Raw genomic sequence first — 25,090 nt, 5'->3', positions numbered from 1 at the left:
GCCAGTTCTACCAAATGAGGAAACATACATAGAAAGAAGAATACTGTTTTTGTTTGGACTAGAACAGCAGTTTTATCTATTTCAGGATAGAGTTGCCAGATTTGGAGGGAGAAAAAAAGCACCCAGTTAAACTTGAATTTCAGAAAAAGAATGATTTTTTTTTTTTTTAGTATAAGTATGTCCCATGCAATATTTGGAACATTACTTATGCTGAAAAATTATTTTTTGTTTATCTGAAATTCCAGTTTAACTGGATGTCCTATATTTTATCTGGCAACCCTATTTCAAGACTTCTTTACCCTCTTAAAAACTGAGGACCCTGAGCAGCCTTTATTTAAGTAGTAAATCTATTGATAGTGACCATATTAGAAATTTAAATTGAGACAATTTAATATATATTAATTCATTTAGAAAAATAATAAGCCTATTCTTGTTAACATACATGTTTTTTTATGAAAAATAACTTTCCGAAAACAAAAATAATTAGGAAGAAGCATGTCTGTTTTATATTTTTATAAATCTTTTATCGTCTGGCTTCTTAAAAGATAATAGGATTTTCATGTCTCTTTCTGTGTCCAGTCAGGTCTGCTATCACAAAGACATATACCATCTAGAAATCTCCACTGGACCCGTGGGAGAAAATGAGAGCGACAAAAGAAAGGCAAATGGCGTCTTAGACGTCGTGGTATTATTATGAAAATAATTTTAGCCTTGGGAATCTTTCGAGAAGGTCTCGGGGATCTCTTCTAGGGTTCCCCAACAATACCTTGAGAACCTGTCAACTAGAAATACTAGACCGTGTAATTCTAGCTTGTGTTGTGTAGATCATAGATAATCAGAATAGGGGATAAGCATTCTTTGTTTAAGAAGGCCTGATGAATCAAATTGTAAATATAAAACAAATTTAAAAGTTATTAGTTAGGTTTAGCAGTAATTCTTTTAAAATTTAATATACTACTGGGTCTGTACTCTGCCATCCGGGCAAACAGCTATTTTTAAGAAAAAGTCAAGATAAAACTTTCAACCTACAAATAGGCACATTGTCAGCTTTCTGTTTAGAATAAAGTTTATATAGCTACTGTTCAGAACAAAGCTTACCACTTTTTATTATAGAATTGAACAAATAGGTTACATGACAGTTTCTTTAAAATGCTAATTGGTTTGAATTGGATTTATTTTTAAGATGTGTGTCTGTTCTAGAGATAGTGTATAATACTGCCTTGTATGTAAACTTGGGCAGTTTTAAAAATAAGTAGTATAATGCAGTAACTCGTCTGATTCTCATCTCAAATAGAAAAGGTGTAGAAGTTGGCAGTGGGCCAAATATAGGAGAGCACAGAGAAGTAAAATTTACAAGATGACTTCTTTAATTACTTGGACAACTGAGAAAATGAAAGAACCATTAACAAAAATAGAACAGGAGAAAATACTGGTTGAGGATAAAGATGGTAAATTCAGTCTTGGACTGGAAATATGAGATAGCTCAGGAGAGAAGAGATGGTGGGTGATGGGTTAGAAAGAGTTGTTCACAGAGCAATAAAATGATTTCCAAGGAAGACAGTGTAGGGAGAGGAAAGAAACTGACAAAAAGCAGATCTGTGAGGAATACTTAACTGTGAGATGGGGAAAAGGAGATGAAGAAGGAAAAAGGAGGAAGCATAGGACACAAGGTGTGGAGAGATAGGAAGAGGCTGGGTGAGGAAAACGTCATTAACGTGAAGTGAGAGGACCTTTTTGAGGGTGTGTGGTTAGCAGTATCGAGTTGCATTGAGATTGAGGAATGATAATTGGTTCTTAAATTTGGAACTACAAAACTTGGTTACCTTAGAGATTGTGTAGTTTATTATTACTATTACTATTATTATTACTATTACTTCAGGTTTGGATTTGAGAAAAGTGAAGCAGAAAAGTTTTCGGCTTGTCTGGGATAACCCAGAAATTCAGAAGAGCTAGATCTGCCTGTACTTTTCTTCTTCCTTCATTGTCATTTACACGTGTATGAATTAAACTGGCTGAGTGAGGTAAAGCTAAGAAACTTATTCCAGCAAAAGTCACCTCTTCAAACATTCAACCTTAGTTTAAAGTGACAAGTTTGTTTTTTAAATAAAATGTTTATATTTTAGGGAAAACACTGGCTGTCAAGTCTGAAGATGTGCGTTCCAGCTCTGCTACTTGCTTACTTACCCTCTGAAGGTTCTATTTCCTCCTCATGTGAAATAGGGTTGGGCTGGTTTATCTCTTAAGGCAATGCAAAATTATGTGAAGCTATGCATCTATGATATTATCTTTTCTTTCCTTTGTTTTGTTTTATTGTAATAGGTTCACCAAGTTGAAGAGTCTTAACCTTTCCAATAATAATTTAGGGGACTTCCCATTAGCAGTCTGCAATATTCCAACCCTGACGGAGCTGAATGTGTCCTGCAACGCCCTGCGAGCCGTCCCGGCAGCCGTTGGAGTTATGCACAAGTGCGTACTTTTTGACTCCACTGCAAAGGGTCCCCCGAGAAACCCCAGGGGACTCGCGGCCCGTGAGATTGGTTAACTTGTTGCGTTGGTCATGTCATTCTTGGCCCCAAATCAAGGCGATTGTGTAGAGTTCATTTGTTAGCTTTTATACTCCTTAAAATGTTGTAGAAAATTATAATATCCTTGTTTAGAATTGAATCATCCCTATAGATGAATGTATCTAAACATGGGAGGAGGGGTTACTTTCTCATTTTCTGAATTATGTTGAATTCTAAGATTTAAAAGTTAATTTTTTTAAATAACATTGAAAGGTGGGTATTGGGGCGGATTTCTTCTATGACTTTCACAACAATTATCTCATGTTGTTCCCATTTATATGAGCCAAGTTGAGAAAATTGGTTAGAATTTTTTTTCAATAAAAGATTAAGGTGTTTATCTCTAATCTTTTCTCCCTGGTGTATTAATGCCTCAGGCCCTGCCCTTATTCATTTTGCAAAGGATAGTACATTTTCTTTTTCTAGTAATATGATCTGCATTTACATAACTTGTATGTTGATAATAAAGATGTAAAATTTACACATCCTCTTTATAATTCTAATATTTTCTTTAATAGCTTACAGACATTTTTGTTGGACGGAAACTTTCTCCAGACCCTCCCTGCTGAGCTGGAGAACATGCATCAGCTTAGTTATCTTGGTCTTTCTTTCAATGAATTCACTGACATTCCAGAGGTATTGGAGAAATTGACAGCCGTGGATAAACTTTGTATGTCTGGAAACTGTATGGAGACCCTTCGGCTTCAGGCTTTACAAAAGATGCCTCACATTAAACATGTGGATCTAAGGTAACCATTTTAAAGAAACATATCCCATTTGAGTGGTTGGCTTATATTTGCAGGTAGTTTATAGCCCTTTCGGTGACAGTCTCCTGCCAAGGCAAACAGGCTGACTAGTTTCAGTTAAGGCCCATTTTTGTATTTTTGCCCAGAGGGAAGAATAATGTAACAGTAGGGTTTGCTCATACCTATACTTGCTTTAAAATTTTTCTCGTTGACGAGTGACCATGTCGTGACTTTGTTTTGTAGGTTCGAACTTCATTTTGTAGGTTTGAACCCAGTTTTAATTTGCATGAATAGATAGGGGCCATTGAGTCAGGGAGTGCTATTTATGGTGAATGAAAACTGTCATTGAGAGCAAAGTACGTATTTTTCTCTCTCAGTCTTGTCTGTGGCTTGAGACATCTGACATCATTGAACATATCTCCTTTCTTAAATTTTTTTTTTACTTCCTTGCCTTCCTTAACTTGATGTATTCATTTAATTAAATTTATTTATTTATGTAACTTATTTTAATTTTCTATTTCTTCGTCCAAGTGGTTCTGCCCTTAGTTTATTTAGTTTACTTAGATTTTGTTTTTTACAAAAATATAAAGCTCATAATCTCTTATTAGGCCCAAGTTTGGCTAGACCCTCCATTCTCGCCCCTTGAAAGAGCAGAACCTGCCTTTTGAATCCTGATCACACTAAATTCCATCTGGAAACCAGTAGCACACTCCTTGCTACATCAGAGATGCTCAGTAATCATCCCTTAGTAAGTAAGGGGTGTTTTAATTTCTGATGCAGAATGAACCAGTATACAGGGAGGAAGCTATTCTAAATTTATCTTTTTCAAAGAAAAACAAGAGCCCGTCATGGGCTTGAGTTCTACTAACTTGCCCAGTTTGATACTTTTTCAACCAAACTAATTCCCCTCAGTAACCAGGAGTAGATGACCACATACTGGCCATGTTAAATCTTAGGTGAGGTATTTAATGTCTGTGCAACTGTGTTCTCATCTCCAAATTACAGGTAATAACAGAACCTAGTTCATAGAGTTTTGGAAGGAATTGAGGTATAAATCTCAAACTCCCAGCAAGTGTGATTGTATTCTAATTATTACTTGATTGAGGATGCTTTTCCACTCATGGAATCTACTCAGCTGTCATTCCTAGCATCTTTACACCTCTGTTTGTCAAAGGTGGTTCTCTTGATTTACTTCCCAGTTTCCTCTCTGTTGATAACCGAGACCCTCACTCAGACCTGTCGATTTTCATCCATATAAAGCAGCAGCATCTTTTGCTGCTTTCTCCATTCATGTGGTCTGGCCTAGGAAACCCATTCATTCCTGTCCCATAAAGAGTTGCTTGACTTAACCTTTCCTCAAGGTAAAGGAATCAAGCCTGTCACACCTGGGAAAAGGATAGCAATTTTGCAGACCTAGAATTCTTAATTCGGGGGAGTACAAATGGTTATAATTTTATCTGACTTTAAGAACTTTTTGGAATGTGACAGGTGCAGGAACTGAACACTTTGTCTCATTAACTTTCTTTCTAAATTGTTAACATTATTTGCTTCTGAGTCACTTTGATTTTGAAAACCTTCCTATTCTAGGATTTAAGCCTTTTTTATTTAGCTACCCAGAGGTATAACAATGCTCCTGTTGACCTCAGATGACGAGCATGAGAGGATTTCTGAGTTACCTGGTACCTACAAGAAAATATGTTTCTTGATCTGAGTTAGCTTACAAATAAGATTCATCTAATATGTCTAGAAATAAGTATTCTTATTAAGAGCTTTATAAATTCTTCAGATTTCCAGAGCTAATGAGTCTTTTTAGATGAGAATCCGTTACAGGATATTTAAATACCAAAATAGACTTTGGACACTGTGAGAATGTTGAATGAGTGTAAATAGATAACTGCTTCCCTCTGTGCCACTGAGCTGAGAAGGGGGAGGTCTGGTCAGATTTGCTTATAATTCTGCTTTAATATTTTAGATCGAAGCTGGTAGAATTGTTCGAGGCATTTCGCTTAGTTTCTCTATGCAAAGGGCTAATTTTATTGATTCGACTTTTTATTCCTTCAGATGGAAATGTTACATCAGATTAAACGTGGTCACTTTTCTTTTATTCTTTTTCTTACGTTGGTGTTCTTTGAGTCTGATGTCATTCCTTCTATGACACTTTAATAATTCCTCCTTCCCCTCTTCTCTGTCCAAAAGGTGGCTGTTACCCACATCTCTCTCCTAATCACTTCTCTTTCTGTTTTCTGCCTTGGTGGTTGCCTGTACTTTCAGAGCTACATTATTCACCTTTCATCTCTGTGTTAATTATTCCCCAGTCTTTCTCTAACCCTGTTTCTCTTCTTGGAACGAATTCTACTTTAGCTGCCAGCTGGATAATTTCACCTTAGTTTCCCATGTTGATACACTTAACCAAATATATGTGAAACAGAGTTCAATTTCCTTCTTTATTCGCCGTTCTTCCTCCTGGATTCCTATTTTTGCTGATAGCAGCACCACTTCATTCGTTATCCAGACACAAAACTTTGACTATTTCTCGTTTACCATCAGATTCTATCAGTTCTTTCACTCTCATTTCTGTCCTTGTCCCTTCTTTTTCCTTGTCACTGCTGCTATTGTCTCCTAGCTGAGCCATCTCCTGCCCCTGTGCAGCCTCTCAAGCAAGCACAGTCTTGCTCAGAGCCTTCGATTCTCTATTTCAAGGTATTTAGGCTCTCGTATCTCGCTCCCACCCACTAACCCATGGTTCCCTTGAGGATAAGGCTCTAGCTCAGAGCTGCTCGAAGTATGTTCCTCTGACCTGAGTGGCAAGCCAGCTATTTGATATTTTCCCACAATGAGATGTGTATAGAAATTGAGACAATATTTTCGAAACATAGAGTGATTTGACATTGCCACAACATTCAAGTAGGCTCATATAAGTAGACTCATGGTACAGGAAATCGACTAGTTTCGTTGTTGCTGGACGTGCATGGTGAGCAACTTGTGGTGTCAGTCGTGTGCTGGTTGTGTGCAGTACAACTGCACATCAGTCTGCGATCCGAAGTTTAGAAGATAGGTCCTGTGCCTTCGATAACTTGAGGAGCACTGCTGTTATTGCGCCCCCAGTGTTAGCCCTTAGTAAGTACAGTGCTTGATAAATATTGGAGCCATAGTCTCACTCTTCTCACACATTCTGCACTGAGGGACTCCTGCTCTTGTGCATGAAGCACACTCTGTGTTCTTCTCCAGCCCTGAGGCCATCCTGCTGCTGCTTCCTCACGGCTGGCTTTCTTCTCCCGCTTACATCTGTCCAGTTCTGCCTGCCCTGGGGGTTCAGATGAGATGCTTCTTCTTTTGTCACATCTTTTCTGACCATTCTCTTTATTTTATGCATCATTTATGACACTCATCGCATACTTGCAGTTCTTCTACTTCACATATCAAAGTAGATGTGATTTCCTCACTGACTTACAAAATCTGTTGACAAACACCTTATTTTATTCATCTCTTATCGACACAAAGCCATAGGTCATTGTCGTCATCAACACTAGCCTTTCACTTTTTGCGAAGTGATGCTCAATAAATATTTATGAAATAGATAAAATGGCTGTGTTAACTGAGAGAATTATTGGAAGGAAATTTTAACAGTATGTTGCTTCTTTAAAAGTTCATCCTAAATAGTTGTATTATTTTGTGAGCCTAAAAATTTCTGATATTTGAATGCCGATAAGACTTGGCAACCAAACAGTGGGAATGGTAACTTCCTCTTCATTATAGTTTTTCTTTTGTCTCACTAAATCAGCCTTTAATTATTTTAGTGTTAATGCATTGAAATTGTGGTGTGTGTGGAGGGGAGCTATTTCAAATGAAGATGGTAATGCCACATTAGGAAGGTAATATAAAGTATTTGATTAGGGAAAATATGGGATATTTTTTCAGTTCCTGCAGTCTGTATATCCAAAATGAGATTTGTTTTTTCTTTTCATTCTGTGTACATATTCTAGAATCTAGTGAGCATTTGGAAATAGGCAAATTGCTGGGTTGAGGCCAATTTTTTAATCTTACAACCTGGAATGAGAGAAAGAAGGAGCCAAAAAAAATCCTCTTAGGGACATTTGAAGAGCCCATATGCTGTGTTTGCAGGTTGACGAATCCTAGCTCTTTGCTGTCACTCATCCTTGTGTTTCAATGACTTTGATATTGCTATTAATAATTCAGTTGCCATCATTTTATTTTAGTTTTCAAAGGGCAGAAATTCACCGTGAGAACCTTCAGCGTTTTTCTAAGCTCCGGCCTTCATGGTAATGCTCTTCTAACTGAGCACATGACCTCAGCATTTTGTTGGCTTTGTAATGAAAAGTAGAGGATTTTTGTTGTTTGTAAAGAAGTTGGGCATTGCCTAGCAAACTACGAATTGAGGTTTGATCTGTTTTTCTCCGCTTCAAAGCTACACGTGTCTTTGTTATATTGGCTTCTAGTCTCCGTTACTACTTACTTCTTGGCAGCTCACCCGCAGCCACTACCGTCCACTGGCTAACTAGTTCTCATGGCTGAGGTTCTGCCAGTGTTTTCCGGTCTCTTACTCTATCCTAGACTTTTTGCTTCCCGTCATTTTCCTTCATTTTATAATTTCTCAGTGAATCCTACATGCCAGATTCCAGTATTTTATGTACTTGGCTCTTTTCAAGCAAAATTTTAAAGACGGAGATAATTTTGGTAATCAATTCTTGGCCCTGAGCCAGTTGAAAATCCAGATATTTGCATTCCTATCTTTGCCGCATATGTGACTCCCATTCATTTTTTTCCCCAAAGTTCACCCTTTAATTCTGCATGTGGCTGCTCATCTACCTGCTCACCTATCCTCTCTGCTTCCTTAAATATTCAGTGCAGTCATAATGTGCTTAATGGGACTTCTGCATTTTGTTTCTTGTATTCTTTCAACCAAATTCTTTGGAAGTAAATGTTTAAATGGATTTTTTTCTCTTGAAACAAATTAAGGTAAAATCAAAATGCATGCTTCTTCTCCAGCTTTAGGGTCTTACTCATGTTTCAGAATGTATTGCCAAGGTTAAGACCTCATGAAGTTGTAGCTAAAAATAGCCAGAGAATCTGATCTGTTAGAAGGCCAGATGCTGAGATTAAGAATCATGAAGGACTAGAGTATAGTGAGACTTGAGTCCCTTCTTGATACCTCGCCATATTAGGGCGTAGCCATTTGTTTAGAGCATTGCAGTTAATTATAGTCTCTGTTGTGTCTTTTTTCTTTCAAGACTGAACATAATTAGGAGGCTAATAGCAGATGAAGTGGACTTTCTCCAGCATGTCACTCAGCTTGATCTGCGAGACAATAAGCTTGGTGACCTAGATGCTATGATATTCAACAACATTGAAGTTTTACACTGTGAAAGGAATCAACTGGTGACACTAAACATCTGTGGCTACTTCCTGAAAGCACTCTACGCCTCTTCTAATGGTATGTAACAGACCACACCAAAGTATCTCAGTTGGTTCCAGGAATTTACTCAGTGCCATCATCTCCGCCTTGCTTTGATTTTTCTTTCCTTGTTTAGTAAAATAAGTGTCAAATTTTGCTAAGATAAAAATCATAAAAGAAGAATGCTAGTTTGATACTTGAAGGAATCAAAAAGGAAGATTTTATAGTTCCTAACTTATTTTTCTCATATTGTGATATTTAGATAAGTTACTCCCATTTTCGATTTGGCTCCTCTCCTTGAAAGGGAGTAGGGAGAGAGTGAACTGTTTCTTGGGCTTCCTTGTTAATAACACAGTAAGTCTGGAACCTCGATTTAATCCTGGAGAGTGAAAGTGAAAGGAAGGTCCACTTTAGGTTCCTTTCAGGATCTCGGATTTCATGCTCTGCTGAGGATGGAGCTTACCTTAGGAGAAACCTAAATTATATACCCACAGGGACACCACAAAGCAAGAGTCTTACTCGTTTAATAAGTTCTCTTCCTTATAATTTAGAAATCGTGGCAGTTCTGATAAAGAAAAGGCCATATGGGCATATGTTTACTAACATTAAGAATTCAGTTCCTACATCATTAATGAAACCAAGTATTTACTACAAGTTGAACAAATGTTTATCAAGAACTTGCTTTATGTGTAGTGTAATGTATGAGTTCTAAAGGATAAGAGATTTTTAAAAAATGAGTTTACTGTTATCTCACTGGAGAAACAAGCCAAGCCTCAAGGAGCTGCCGCTCACTGAAGGGTTACAGGATTTGGATAGCCAGGAGGCACGAAGTGGGTGTTGAAGAGAAAAGCATCCGAATGTGCTGTGCTTAGCAGATGGGAGAAGACAGGAGATTCTGAACTCATAGGTGCCTGTTGGAGAGTAGTAAGAAGTCATTAGGGGATGCGTGGCTCGGAGTCATGATGAAGCTTTGAAGCTAGTGCCGTAAGCTGTAGAGAACCAGTGGAAATTTTTAAGTGGAGGAGGCATGCGATGGACGTGATGCTAGAAGACTGTTGATGTGAAGTGGTGTGCAGAGTGCATTTGCAGGAGAAGTGGTCCGGTCCTCTCTTAACCCAGGTTACTGTCATGGTCTTCAGTGAGCTGATAGGAGTTTGCAGTCAGAACTGCAGATGATTGATTTGAGACTCAGAGGTGGTACCTGAAACCATGGAAGTAAGGTAACTGGTGAAGAGAAGAGAGCTCGTACCGAAGCCTCACAAGTAGCTGGTGCCAGAATGGGCAACCAGATAGGAGCTGACCCTGTGATTACTTGGTAAGTGTTTAGAGAAGCAGAAGGACATTTAGAAACTACCATGCCCCAGAAACAAAGCCCTAGGTGGACAGTGATGTCACATTTCATACAGTTTTGAGGAAGAGTACTCAGATTTGAGTAGAGGAAATCATTTGAGACTCTCAGAGGTGCTGTTTCAGTAGAGTGAAAAAGGCAAAAGCCAGGATGCATTTGGTTTTATGGAAAGAAACCTTAATGTTAAACAGTATTCATACAGTTAATCTTTCAGATAAAATTTAGCATGACTACCAAGAGCCACAGTAAGTCAATGGGAAGGGGGTAGAAAAGTAGAATGAGTGGTTTATTTCAATCTCTGAATAAGATCTTGTGATTAAATTAGAAGTTCTCTATCCTTTCCTGTAGTTTCAGAGTAGAACAAATGAATGTATTGTACTTCCGAACCTAAACAAACAGTGGAGAATAAAGCACAGTAATGATATGTTACACACAAAAAGAGTCTCTGTGTCACTTGAATGGTGATGCTTTTGTGTTTTTTTCCACCTCCTAGAACTCGTTCAACTGGATGTTTACCCAGTTCCAAATAATCTGTCTTACATGGACGTTTCAAGGTAAGCAGCCGCGCCCTAGAGTACTCGAGAATCTGCTTGAAAATTACTTGGTCAGTTTTCTCTGAGCATATGCATAAGAACTTCTTATATATTTTTAAGGTAAATAACACAAATTAAGTAGTTTTTACTTATCCTCTGAAAATGTACATAAATGTCTGTCAGTTAAAATACTACATTTATATACTATAGTTCAAACCTGAAGAATCAAGTTTCACGTTGGTACGGACACAAATTTGAACACCAGGTTTGCCCTTGAAAGATTAGTAAATTGGAGGTCATGTGGCCGGAAGGTCCAGCAGTTCTTTTATTATATTAACCACATCTTCATCACTTTACTGAAACAACATTGGTTTCATTAAAAAAATACTGTGCGATATTTCTTGGACTTTTCCCCACTCCTTTTTTGTTATCTTGTAAATATAGCTCCTTGTTAAGAACCCTTAGAAAGCAGCCACTAAATCTGCCAAAGCAGGATTTCCACGCAGCTTACTCGCTTCCCTTGCAGACCGACCATCTCACCTTTTATGCAGATTCACTCCTGTGGTTATCATATTTACTCCAGTTACCAAAAATACTGTAGTGGACTTTTTCCCGAAGACATAAAGCCTATGTTTACACAAATTAAATGTCAATAATCTTAACACTAAATTTGAAAATTCACTTTTAACGTAATTCTAATGAATTACCCCCAGTTTTTTGAACAACCACAGTACGTGGGAATACGGAGCTCTCTCATTAGTGACACTGTTAACTAACTCATTTCATTGTATAAAATCACATGTGTTAATAATATTCTCCATCATAATTATGTAAGAATGTGCCAAAATTTAGCTATTGTGAAAATTATTAAATTGTAGTTTTATTAGAAATTTATAATTATAAAATCCTTTATGAGTAATATTTCATGCATTTCCTACTAAATTCATGTCAGATAGTTTTGTTTAATGTACTAGAAGTCAGATATTACCTGATTAAGTTCATTTTCTTTTCCTGTCAGCCTTGAATGTTGTTGTTGTCACCCTTTAAATAAGAACGGTACTGGAGTGGGTTTGCATACATGGTGAAAAGATGTACTTGTGAGAGTTGGCCATAGAGTGAATCCACTTTCCCTTTATTTATAGGATATAATTGGCACATGGTTCTCATTGAAACCCCAAGTGAGACTGAATTGAAAACTCTTATGTCCTGCTCGTTCCTAAATTCTGCCGCTTAAATGCTGTTTACCTTTCTTTTGTAACTGTCATGTCCAGAACCTTCACTGTAACATGCTCTGCTTCATTCACCTTCTAAGCTATGACTGTCTCAGGAAACCTCTGATTCCCCTCAAATAGCTCTGAGTCTTTCGCCCTCCTCCTTTGGTGTGAATGTTTGTTATCTGAAGGGGCTGAGCTGTCATCCATCATAGTGTTTACTAGGTACTTAGAGTTCCTCAAGTTCAAAGTTTCACACTTACAAGAGTTTTATTGCTGTACTGAGGTTGTTTATAATAAAGGGTACTTTCACTCTCCTATCTTATTAAGCTGTGTTAGGGGTTAACTACTATAAATTAAAGTCAATAAACGTATCAATCTTTAAGGCTTCAAAGCCAGAATTCTATATACCTATATAGATACTAGGCAGAAAATAATGCCTGCCTTTTTGTATTTTAATTGAAAACATTAATGTAATAGCAAAATTAAAGGACATGATTTTTAAATCACACATATTGATTGCCACCACCTTAATATCACAGTTATTTTCGCTTTTGCTCTAATATAGTTCTTGTCCCAGACATCTTTTTTTTTACAGAATTGTTCATCTGTTTATAAAGAATTGTTGTCATAATAAACATACCATTTTAGATTCTTTGTGCCTGGTCATTTCACATATTTAAAAAAGAAGATGAAAGACTAACCATCTATGATTAGGGAGACATTCAGATATAGATTTGTCTCAGAAGTGGTCAGTTCATTTAATAAAGTCACAATTAATTCGCTTGTTTCTGGTAATTATAATTACCATCCGATGCCTAAGTAAATGTTTTCAGATAATTCTGAGTCTTAACGGTCAGTGTACCTTTTCACTGCTGCCGTTTCTGTTTACCTGTAGCTGTGTTCTCATGATACCCACTGGAACCGAGACGTATTTTAATGTTAAGGGTAAAAATGTAAATTGGAAAATAAAACTGTTTTAACTAGAAGTGTGTGAGTGTTTGTTTCTAAGTATAAGATCTCTTGCTAAACTTGCATGGGCTTACAGACTTTTTAGGATAGTAGTTCTGGGAACCAGACTTTTATTTATTTATTTTTTTCAAAGACTTCAGAGATGATATAACTATGTCCTTTCCTACTTTTTCTTTATTTCTTATTCCGTATCATAATTCTTGCTTCTAGATTAAAGTGAACACACATATCCTTTTGATGTATACTCACTGTACTTTGGTAGTTCATTTGAAGTTTCATTTATTCTGTGTAATTATTTTGAGTTTGAAATTATACTCTAGGTTAAATTTCAATCAAAGAAAAAAATCATATATTCTTATATTTAGGAACCACTTAGAAAATGTGCCTGAATGGATATGTGAAAGCCGAAAGCTAGAAGTTTTGGATATTGGCCATAATCAAATATATGAACTTCCTGCACGGTGAGTATTACAGATCATGTTAGAGAATCTCAAATTTGATAAACAGTTTTTAAAAATTGCTGAGTCAGTGTTTCATGTGTTATTATGAACTCCTAAGAGTTTTGTGTTTGTTTCTTAATAAAAAAAAAGTCCTTATTTAGTGCCCGTTACCTCATGTGGTGTCTTCAAGTCATGGACTCTCTTCGTGCAGCGAAGAGTGGAGTGAGGCTTTGACTCTCAGACTCTTCAAGGTCATGCAGTGGGTGGTGCTTGGTGGAAGTTTGTAAATATGCCCAAAGAAATATTCAGAGACTCAGCAAACAGCAGTATGATTGGTTCACCTCTATAATCTTAATTCTTTTAGACTCTTTCCCTTCTGTCTATTGACCTGACATGTCTGCCTTACCCACAAATAATGTTTGGTTTCCCTTGAACATAATTTTGAGGAATAAAAGATTATTAGATCATTAAACCTAGAAAGAGCAAACTATATTCTTTTTTTCTTGGTGTGAAATTTGGTGTAGAAAATCCAAGAAATTTTCTTTCCTTCTCTCTTAACATGTATTATTATTTTTTATTTCATAATTTTTACTTTACTGGCAAGATTTCTAAAATAGCCATGTGCTGATAATCTAATGTCTATAGATACAGACATCTTCAGGTTTACTAATTTGGGCACAAAGTATGATTGGACTGTTGTGACCAGCCATAAAATTAATAACCAGAAGAGTGATCTGTTCTCCTGCTGACCCGTAGAACTTGCTGTGGTGACTGACATGCTCTATATCTATCCGTGCTATCCAGCATGGTATCCACTAGCCACGTGTGACTGTTGAGCACTTGAAATGTGGCTAGTGTGACCAAGAAACTGAATTTTAAATTTTATTTAATTTTCATTAATTTAAATTTAAGTAGCTATTTGAGACTAGTGGCTGCCACAACTCAGGTCTAGCTCTTTGCACCATTCTTGGCCAGTCACTGAACAAAGGAAGTCAGTTGTTTCTAACGATGTATAGTCAAAGATAGCAATGAAAATATTTTGGAAATATGTCGCCAAAGTTTTACCTTAGGTGCATGATCCTTAAAGGTATATGGTCAATATTCCTCTGTTTTCTTATAAAGAATAAGAATCATGAAAATAAGTTTTGGATATATTGAGTCAGATAAAAAGTACTATAAGAATTAATTCGCCTGTTTTCACTTTTATTTTTAAATTACATTATATTTGGCTTTCATTATGTTTCTGTTGGATATCACTGTGTTAGAATATACTGGTCATAAAGGAAATCTTCATTCCCTGGAAAGCTGTTAATTTTACTTTCTCAGTCATACATTATATTCATAAATTCAGTCCATTTGAAAATGCTTTCTGCTTTAGAGCTTTATGTTGACTGAGCATTTAGGTGACTCAATGCAGCCCATCACCATCACCCAGACAGTTTGGTGATGTGCCCTGTGGACAGCATTGTGTGTGTGTGTGTGTGTGTTAGCGGGGAGGGGCAGGCTTTTAGAAGACAAATAGCAAAAATGAAAGCAGGCTACTAATAATAGGAAAGAAATAATTGGTTGAAAAAATTCTTTTGTTATCTCTCTTCTGCTTACTCTGTTCTCTTCTCCACTCCAGCCTCCCCAGTTCAACAGTAATAGCACACTGGAATCTAGGCCTGTGTTTCTCTGTCGGGCACAACAAAGATATTATATGGATAAGCTAACAATTAAATAAATGCAAGATAACTGATATTTCATCCAGTTTTCCTTGATTTGCTCTGTGTTATTACAGGTTTGGGGCGGGGGGTATCTAAACAAATGCTCATTCAGAGCAAATCCTAAATGCTCTATTGTCAAGGAATTTAAACAGTGTTTGTTTTGTGGGTTTGTGTTTTTAACTCATGGGACAAAAACAATATGTATTGTTTTCTTATTTATGGTGGTGTTTAGCTGTAAACTTTGTATCAGCTCTGTCATTGATCCAATATTTCAGACAAGACAGTGACTCGTTAGAAGTTGATTTAATAGTCAAGCTTTATTTAAGTGATATGCATGAAGGGTTTGACAAAAGAGAAACTAAAATTCAGAAGAGATGTATTAAAAAGAAAAGAAGGTGTTTTAGTGCTTAGTATCCAAAAGTATTGAACTAAATCCAATAATTAGCATTTAATACTTCCTAACGTTGTCAAGTCTACTTTTTTATTTGGAAAAAAATCAAGATAAAAATTTTGTCACCTATCTTTCAGTTATCCATGTATTTAAGGTTAAAGAGTGTGCGTGTGTGTATGTGTGTTTGTAAATAGTAAGTAACCCCATCCTAAATTGTACCCTAGAGCCAGCAAGGCAGTAAAATTGGAGAAACAAATCTTGAATTATTGGGTTGAAGTGACCATTACAGAGACTGCCCCCTGTGTTAACAGTGACTGAAGGACAGTCCTGGATAATCTGTCATGTCAAGTTGCTATTTCAGCCTGCCGCGTCAGACATGTTAGAGATCATTACTGGCGGCCTGTGTGTCCCAGTTGGAACAGGTTCCCAGTATCTTTATGAGCAAAGAATCTAGTCTTGGTATTTGAAGTGAATAAAGTTGTGGCTGTAATGTAGGGTGATTTTCAGAGTTTTGGACATCAGTTGAGGGATGTCAGAATGATGAAAAACAGGAGGTGGGTGAAGAAGCCTCATTCTTTGACAGCAATGTGCATGAATTCTCATTCCAAAATGATCCCGATGCACATTATAACTTCACTTTCCCACCGTCCCCAGGTTTCTGTATTTATACCCAGGGTCTGTTTTATTCTGTACAACGGCTGAAGCTCCAAGTGTCATAAAGTGGATTCACATTAGATTAGCAAGTGTCTATCGTTTATTTCAGCTTAGATAACCCATAGAAGAAACGCAGCCAAGCTTCCACAGAGCTCTTTACGGCTCAAAAGAAAATAGTGGATTAAGTACATTCTATTCTCTTTAGGAGGGAGTCTCTCCTTTGGTCTAGGATTAAACCAAAGAGAAAACAAAAATATACAGACTTAGAAGGAGAGTGAGGAAAGGGAGCAATAGTTATGATTGTGAAATGCGACTGAGGAAGAATTTAACATTTTCTCGGGCATCTGTAAAAGATTAATTGGATAGAAGAATCCTTTATTTAATGTTCATCCTGTAGGTAAAAATTGCTTGACTGTATTTATTCAGAATCCGTTGTGAGTGGAATACCCTGCATTCTTGGGCGATAAAAGACAGACGCCCTACCTTGAGAAGCCCACTACCACTACCACCTTTTAAAGCTGGCCTTGTAAACCCAGCAGTATTACATTGCTGTCTTCAGTATCTTCTATGAAATGTTTTTTCTCTTTCACTAAGTAGAGCTTCTTTGTTAAGTATTTCTTTTTATAGTTTTTCCCACTTTTTTTTTTAACCCTTTTCCCTTTTGCCCCGAAAATACTAAGCACGGGCGCTTGCTGCTGCAGCCTTTACTCCAAGGTAACTCGCAGATAGTAATCCTAACCTTACCCCAAAGTTTGCCGTGGACTATCTCGCTTTTATTATTATTATTATTTTTGCATCGCTCTAGTATATCAGTAGTCTTTGAAAACAGATAACATCACTCTATTTACAACATTCTGTATTTAGTAGTGGTGTTTCGACTTACAAAATAAAGTAATTCTCGATTGCTGAAAATGTCAAATTGTAGAGAATGTAGCATTCCTACGCATGATATTAAATGAACGCTGGCAGCAAGCTACACTTTTTTTTTTCTCAACGGGAAAAGGGTTTAAAGTAGGGAAAATATTGAAATATGAACAGCTCCAAGTTTGAGCTTATGTTAAAATGAATTTGCAGTTGCTCCGAATGAATTTATGTTTTTTGGAGAGAATTTTAAGTATTCTCCTACTCTTATTCATTTTTTAATCTTTAATCCAAAATTAGCTCTTAAGTAAGTCGCCTTCTATGTTCTTCCCTTTTTCCACAGCTTGTTTTGTAACAGCAGCCTCCGGAAGCTCCTGGCAGGACACAACCGGCTGACAAGGCTACCCGAAAGGCTGGAGAGAACCTCCGTGGAGGTGTTGGATGTGCAGCACAACCAGCTCCTGGAGCTGCCGCCAAACCTTCTGATGAAGGCAGACAGGTAAAGTGACTCCTTTGTTTTGGTTATTCATCTGAGTTGTAAAATGCCCCCTTGTTAGCATCCTTGTCTCACACGATCCATTTGTGTGGACTTACTGATCTTCTGTCTGCCCCAGATTTCTGAAGAAAATGGGTGTCAGCCACTTCTCTGACCATTTCGTAGGAATATCCTATAGAGTCTTCATCAGCTCCACTGCTTTGCGGAGAGAAGTGGGTTAAGTTGTGCAAGGGTGGGAAGTTTGCTACCTGTTCAAAACCTGTGCAGCCTGCTCCAGGCTCACCTTAGCTGTCACAGGATTCTGGTCTTGCTTGCACATATTTGTGACTTTGGGTGACAGAGATGGATTTTCCTAGAGTTTGTTTAGTTCTCTTGTTTTTTGGGTTTTTTTTTCCTTTTAACCAGTTTTTATCTTTTAAATTTATTTTCCTTTGAACAGAATTTTTCTGAATAACTCGTTTCATTAAGCATTAAAAGAAATTGTTTTGGGTTGAGGGGGAGGTTATTTTAAACATTAAGTGAAATCTGTTTTCTTTGAAGAATTGCCACAAGCAGAACTTTCTTTAAAGAAAACTTTAAGTAGCTGAGTGTTAACTTTGGAGCATCTTGTTGGCTTCGCAGCCCTTGTGTGTTGCACTGAAATGCCTCATAGCCCGGTGGCCTGAATCAGGTTGATCTCTGCTAATGTTTATTTTTAGTTAGGGACATAGCTTGAAAGATGTAGCTTTTAGTGTACCTCATGATAAAGATTAAAAAGTTAAGTTTAATTTTACACTAAATACACTAAAAGACATGGCTTTTAGTGTACCTCATGATAAAGATTAAAAAGTTAAGTTTAATTTTGTGCTTCTCGAAGAGAAGGAAATAATGATGGACCTTTTCGTACATTCGAGGTACGTTTCAGTGTGTGTGCTTGTGGGGGAGATGGCCTTCTGAGAGCTGTGGCTCTTAACCGGAACTGGACACGGAGCCTGCGGCTTGAGCTGCCCGTGCTGCTCCCATCGTGACCCTCACGACGCTTTCGCCGCGCTCTAATCCGCGCTCGTCTGTCCCCGAGCATCCAACGACTGCGTCTTCATTACAGTCGCACCCACAGCGGGTCCGGATTGAGCAAGGCGCTCAGCAAGCCTGTGTTTCTTAAACAATAGGAATTTTAAGGAATTTTAAGGAATTTTAAAAACTACCCTCAATCTTGGATTTGTATTTTTTTTCCCTCTTCTTTCCCTTTTTTTAACAATATTTTTATCAAAATACAACATGTAGCTTTTTAAAAGAGTGCAGCTCTTCCATATCTTGCTCAGGTAATTTGTACGAATGCGTGCACCCTGTAACCGTCACCCAGAGCAGGGTAGAGAATATTTCTAGCACTCCTGTTTTCCTCATTTAAAAAAAAAAAACATTTATTCTCTGTACTTAATGTAAGTTAAAATGAATTCCTGCTGGAATAATTATGGAGAAATAATGCAATTGTGAGAAAATGGGGTTTTCACATTGTAATCGACTTGAGCTGTAGTCTTCCCCTGACAGAGCAGTGTTTCGAGATTATTTAAAGAATTGTGTTTGCTTCTGCATTCAGATCAGAATACAGTGCGCAGCATATAGACACGTGCTTTTCGTTGTTAGGAGTACCATAGGGTTGATTTCTTCCTGTGGAGAATTATAAGTTATACTCTAACCTTGCATTTTCTTTCATAAGACTACGCAAAATCCGGGTGCAGCTTTATAATGAAAACCCAGTTGTTCTCCTGGGGTCTACACTAAATCTGGAGAAACAAATAGGTGGATGGATTCAGGTTTAGGATTCTTTGAGATAAAACTATTTCCAAATCTGGCCAAGTCTGAAAAGTTTGTGGCTAGTAGAGTAGGTAAATAGTGCTGGAACTCTGCAATAGACAATAATCATTCTTTATTCACGTCTGAGGATTCGATTTTAAAGGGACCAGTCTGTAACTGTTTTTTGTTTTCTAGAGGCAATTGGTAAGCAGTCACTGAGGCTCCTTGGGGCCAGGAGGGTCTAACAACATGTCCTGAGGGCATTTATGCTGTAGTCGAGGAGGCTGTTTTCATGTTTAGATGTGTTTTGACAACACATCTAACACCCGTGCACGTCACTTGGCATTTCGGTTTCCCACATCACCTATTTTGTATAGTTCCCAAATGGAATCCATAAGTTGGAAAAGGGAGGATTGTGTGAACTGGAATATTTCTAGTAATGCAACATGGAAAATTTAGGACCTAAATTGAGCCACTGAAAGAGGACAGTTGCTCTCACGTAGAGCATAATAGCCGAGCCGCAGTGTAAGCTAAAGGCGTTTAGGCAGAAATTTCCGTTATCTGAATAGTCAGGGCTGTTGTGGGGGCAATTAGTCAGCCTCCACAGACCTTGCAAGGAGAGTAGGCCATGCTAAATACATTTCCCGCACAGGAAAGTTCTGGAGTAAGGGGTTGGGTGAATTAGAGCAGTACCATCCTGCTTTTATTTTATGAGAGAAAAGCAAATGACCAAAAAAGGCTGAAATAAGGAACTTTTTCAGGCAGGCATATTCTGATGCCTTTGTTTTTCAACCAATGTAACAGCCACATCTCCAGCATAGTGTAGCAGCTGATCTTATTACTCATGACTCAGAGTCAGAAAAGTTAAGAGGGTTGGTTCAGGCAGATATGCTTATGAAGAGGGTGAGGCAAAGTCAGTTCTTTTTTGAACAACATTCTTGTGTTATTTCACTTGTTGGAAGACAAGAAAAACAACATTTTATAATGATTCTCACCAAACTATTGACTGCTTCTTAAAGAGTTAATACTTCTACTTATTCCTTTTCTCAAACCTAGATAATTGATATTTTATCTACTTAAATTTAAATATATATATGGGGGCGGGAGGAGGGGGAGAGAAGGAGGGAGAGAGAAGAGGGAGGCATAATTAACATTCAGGAAAATGTAGAAATGTTGTTTGTTTGGTTTGGATTTTGGGGAAGAAATAAACTAGTACTGACAGTTTGGGGAGTTGTGGGAGCAGGTCCACCCAGAAAACATAAATTTTAAAATGTTAAAGAGGGTTTTTTATGGCAAGGTTCTTGCAGGCGGTTTCAGTTTTGGTTTGTTTTCATTCACGTTGTTCAGGACCAGCATCTTAAGTCACTGTGCTGAGTGCTGCAACGGGCGAAGAATGACTAACCGCGGGTATTGCCTTCAGGGAGCTTCCAATCTAATGCAGAGTTTAAAATGACTGCACAATAAACTAGTAAAAGGTGCGTTTGAGAGGATTAAAGACTAGAGATGATGCGGTTGGTTTTAATTTGGCTCCTGATGTGAAGAACAGTACTGTGTTGTATAATACATAGCTGTGTGTTTGGCAGAGAGCTTCAGACAGTAATGAAACTCTGCTTCAATTCCTCTTCTAGTCGGTTTGCTCCATAATACAAATCTTAAAAATATATAGGTGCTCCTTTTTAAATTTGTGTGTGTGTAGTAATAAACTATTGTTACCAGTTCTGTGTTTATATAACTGAAGAAAGGGTCTGAATACCAGTCTTCGTAAGTTATACATGGTTTAGTTTCTGTTCTGAGTAGAACTTATGCTTGGGAGCGTTAAGTGAACCGTCAGAAAGACATGAATTATTGGACACAGAGCAAAAGACTCTTTCGGGGGTGGGGGAGCGGTCTTGACTCTGAATCTTGGCTGCTAAAACCAATACGTGGTTTTAGTTACATGACGTTGTCTATTAAATGTTACAGCTTTAGGGTGGTTTATGTTAATGTACTTTACCTAGTAGCAGGAAGGCATTTGGTAACCAAATAGGAAAGGGGAACCTACTTTAAATTAGATGACTTTTCGTAATATCTTCAACTTCCTCTGAAAACTTTAGACCAATTTTTATCAAAATTCTTATGACTTGAATCAGAAATTTCAGTTTATGAGTTTACTCTCCATGTTCATCTTTGACCTTTGTTTAATTTGACTTGCTTTTCACTGGCTGTTTAAAAATATATGTAGATGTGAAATATGATGGACTCTATATGTTGCTGAGAAGCTGACTGTGATTTTTATTTTATGATCAGGTCATATGGTTCTGAGCATGAACTGGCAGATATTCTAATCTGGATCTTACTGGTCTAGATCTCTCATTTTACTAATTTTTTCTTAGAGTTGAGGGTTTTCTTGATGGAAACCCCCAAAAGAGTTTCAGATCATCAGTTTTGATCAACAGATGGGCAAGGGTGGGGATGGATATTCCCATGGGTCACCAGAGTGGACGGAGAAGCAGGTGCCATCTCTCGTTCTTCCTGAAACCCTGGCGGTGTCTGACTCCACACCCACCTCGCATCCACGCACTCATATGATGGCCAGAGAGCTGTTCCTGATGAGGTCACTCAAATTAGCAACCAACCCTTTACACAGAGAGTTATAGATTCCTGTTGTGGGTGGACACTAGGGTCTGTTTTTATCTTTGGTTGGAACAGTACAAGACATTTTCAGGGATGGGAGTTGGGGGAGTATATGTGCAGATGAAGTACATGGTAATTATTAGATATCTCTAGAGTATTAGTCACATTACAGACCATAAGTTTTAGTGAGTCAGACAGAACATGTGTAAATATCAAGGGGCCTAAAAGGGAACAGGAAATTTGAAAGAGCATAATCGATTGACCATGACAACTGGTGCCTTTTGGCAAAGACAGATATTTCTGGAATTTTGAAGAGCTAAGTTGCCTACACTTATTTTTTTTTAAGTGAAGAGAGCTATCTTGTGAAGTTCTAGTATTTTGAGAGCCATAGTGAAATAAAACAATCTTTCTCAATGTGTGTCTTCACAGTCCCCTAGATTACTTACTAAACATGTAGATTCCTGGCCCTCATCGCAGTTCTACTGACTCAGCATGACCAGTCATCAGAATTTTTAATTCTACAGATTTTGAGGCCTTACTCTGACCTACTTAATAAGAATATCTGGAGGTCGAAGTTGAGAATCATGAATTTTCTGATAGGAGGGCATAATATCACTTCTGTGTATTTTTGCCAAAAATGTATCACCTTATTCTAGTGATGATAAAACCTAAATTGAAAGATATTCTACAAAATTTTGTCTAGTACTTTTCAAAAGTGTCAAGGTCAATTGAGACAAATAGACTAATTAGAGGAGACTAAGATGGTGTAATAATGAACTGCAACATGGGATCCTAGATTAGATCCTGGACCAGATAGAAAACATCAGTGGGATGATTGATGAACTTAGGATAAGGTCTATAGATGAATTTATAGTATTGCTCATTAATCAATGTTCATTAATTCTTAATTATACTTAATTTTTAAAAGTAATTATTTTTTAGTTTTTCAACAATTCTTATATCTATGTAACTTTGTTCCTTTACTCTCTAGACTTAATGATCTTTATTGCCTATGCCAGGCAGATTTGCAGACCTTCCAAAATAATAGTCTGTGAATTCTGTTGGACTCTGCGCTTTTTCTTCATTTGGAATCCTCGCTGTTAGGTGGTGTTGCTAGACAATTAATAATTGTGGTTCTTTTTCGAACTGATTGGTGGGGTATAACATTAATTTAGTGGATTTCTATCAGCACTTAAAAGATTAAATAGGATAGAAAATACCAGCGTAAGGTAGAGTGAGGTTAAATACGTTTTCATGAAACTTTTGTTTCAGTTATACATGTATATTTTGCATCTGTACTTTACTGGGTGGTCGTGTAAAATATATTTTGTACTTTTGTTAACATCATAAAAACCTGGAAAGTCCTTGCTTTAAGAATTATCAGACTTATGAAAATAGATGAAATTGTCAAAAGTGCTATGTTGTTAAGACAAATGATAAGGAATTTAGAATGTATGTTTGGCATTTCTGGAACATTTTGGAACAAAAAATCAGGGGATTGTTGAAAAGTAGAAGCATTTTGCTGGGTTTAGAGTCTTCACCTTTTGCATTTTTAATAGACCACAAGTCCCAGTACTGATCTCCAGGAAAAATATTTAAATGCAGAATATCTGCTATACTACAAATGGATAAGTCTGTTGTGGTATCCAACTCTTGTCCTTTGTTTCAAGGACAGTTTGGCTGTAAAATTTAAGGGTATACTGGAAAATTATTAAAAAATAAAAATAAAAAACAGAAAAACCTAGATAAACCAGAGAGATGGACAGAATGTGCCAAGGAAGAACAAAGTAATTGCTCAAGAAGCTGGAAGTGGATTGATCTCATCGCTGTTGTGGGCAGCTTTCCAGATGCTTTAGGGTAGGAACTATCTGTGAATGTCTTTTCGTCTTTTGTATTTTCTGCTAAAGAAAGTTTTTGAGTACTACGCTAGTTATTAAGTGATTTTAAGAATTGAGTTTGAAGTGCTGTGTGCATGTTTGTCTTCACATTACCCAGCAGGTACTCAGCTTGACCTCCCGCTTTTTTGGAGAGAAAAGCCTATAAAAATGTCCTCAGGAAAACGTTTTATTATTACTTTTTTACCATTTGAATTTTATTTTGGAGAGATGTGTTAGGGAATAGTGGATTCTTAAGATTGACAAGGTCTGTGTTTTATTTCTAGCTCTGCAAGTAATTACTATTTAACCATCGCCAAATAATTTGACTTTTCTCAGCTTTAGTTTCTGTCTTTGAAGTATGAGGGGGCATCTCTGGGACGATGGGGGAATCCGATGAAATGGAAAATAGGAACGAGCAAAGCACCTTACAAATGAACAGAAAACAATGTGATATGTTACTGCTTATCTTATTAGTACAAGAGGGTTACATAGCAAGGAAGGCTGTATGGATGAAAGACCTCTTGGCATGTTAAACAGAATTTTAAACAGTTATAACAAAATGCTGAAAGGAAGAAGCTTGATGAGGTTATCACATCCTATTGAATTGAAACCAACTCAGTGCTTTAGGAATTTAGCCGAAAGCAAGAGTGGAGTTATACACCCTATTTATTGAGTAAAACTGTTAGATTTTGTAAAATTAAAGTTAATTGCTCATTCTGTAGAAGTACAACACCTACATTAAACCAGTTTAATTTGTATCCTGAAACATTGTAAAGTTGTGGGACAAATGTTTTGTATTTAAGAGGATGGGTATTGAATTTAATTTTCCTAAGACTATTATAATAAATCTTTTTAGTTCAGTATTTGCTCTCTGCCCATTGACTAACAAGATGACTCAGTCGGGCTTTATTCAGTACAAATGAAACTCTTTGGAACCAGCCAGTGCAGTTTCAGCTTACTTTCATTTCCTGGAGGGGTAGGATGTGGGATTTTTGCTTCCCCCTTTATTTCCCATGAAGAGTATATAGTGCCTTTAGTACAGGCAAATTTCAACACGAAGAGAGAACAAGTCATTTTGGAAATCACTGTTTTTTCTTCATTCAGATGTTGTGAGGGGTTTTTTAAGTCCCTTCTATAGCTTTCTAGATGAGCATTTACTTGTTAATTTTTTTTCTTTCAAAACAATCTTCCTTCTTTCTGGCCTAAAAGTATGCAAACATTTATGAAGTAATTCCTCTCTTTTCCTGTATCTATCACTATGTATTTCCTAGAGAATTGTTTTTTAATGAGATTGTCAGATTCCCAGCCAACCCCAGTCCATGATATTTTAGGACAATACATTTTAATTTTTTCTAATTCTACACTGAAGAAATTTTTAACAGGGTATTTAAGTCAGGTGATATAAATGGGACCTAAAGAAACAGACTCGCAAAAATACTTTAAAGAACTGTGGTGCTGAGACTGGTTTCCTTCCTAGTTCAAAACCATTTCAGAA

At 37.1% G+C, this 25,090-nt stretch overlaps 1 protein-coding gene across 1 annotated transcript in view; it reads left to right on the top strand.

Annotated features, from left to right (window-relative positions):
- Positions 1–25,090, top strand: part of LOC105292752 (PH domain leucine-rich repeat-containing protein phosphatase 1) — a gene marked incomplete at its 5' end in the record, with an annotated part of 169,117 nt that overhangs the window by 120,440 nt on the left and 23,587 nt on the right. The window contains 6 exons of the mRNA XM_011361133.1: positions 2,320–2,466; positions 3,080–3,310; positions 8,557–8,759; positions 10,562–10,622; positions 13,150–13,245; positions 17,180–17,335. Of these exons, the coding sequence (XP_011359435.1) occupies positions 2,320–2,466; positions 3,080–3,310; positions 8,557–8,759; positions 10,562–10,622; positions 13,150–13,245; positions 17,180–17,335 (894 nt within the window). The remainder of the gene's footprint in view (positions 1–2,319; positions 2,467–3,079; positions 3,311–8,556; positions 8,760–10,561; positions 10,623–13,149; positions 13,246–17,179; positions 17,336–25,090) is intronic.

The sequence above is a fragment of the Pteropus vampyrus genome, unplaced genomic scaffold (assembly GCF_000151845.1).
Source record: "Pteropus vampyrus isolate Shadow unplaced genomic scaffold, Pvam_2.0 Scaffold62, whole genome shotgun sequence".
NCBI lineage: Eukaryota > Metazoa > Chordata > Mammalia > Chiroptera > Pteropodidae > Pteropus > Pteropus vampyrus.
This window is presented reverse-complemented; position numbering and strand designations above follow the sequence as displayed.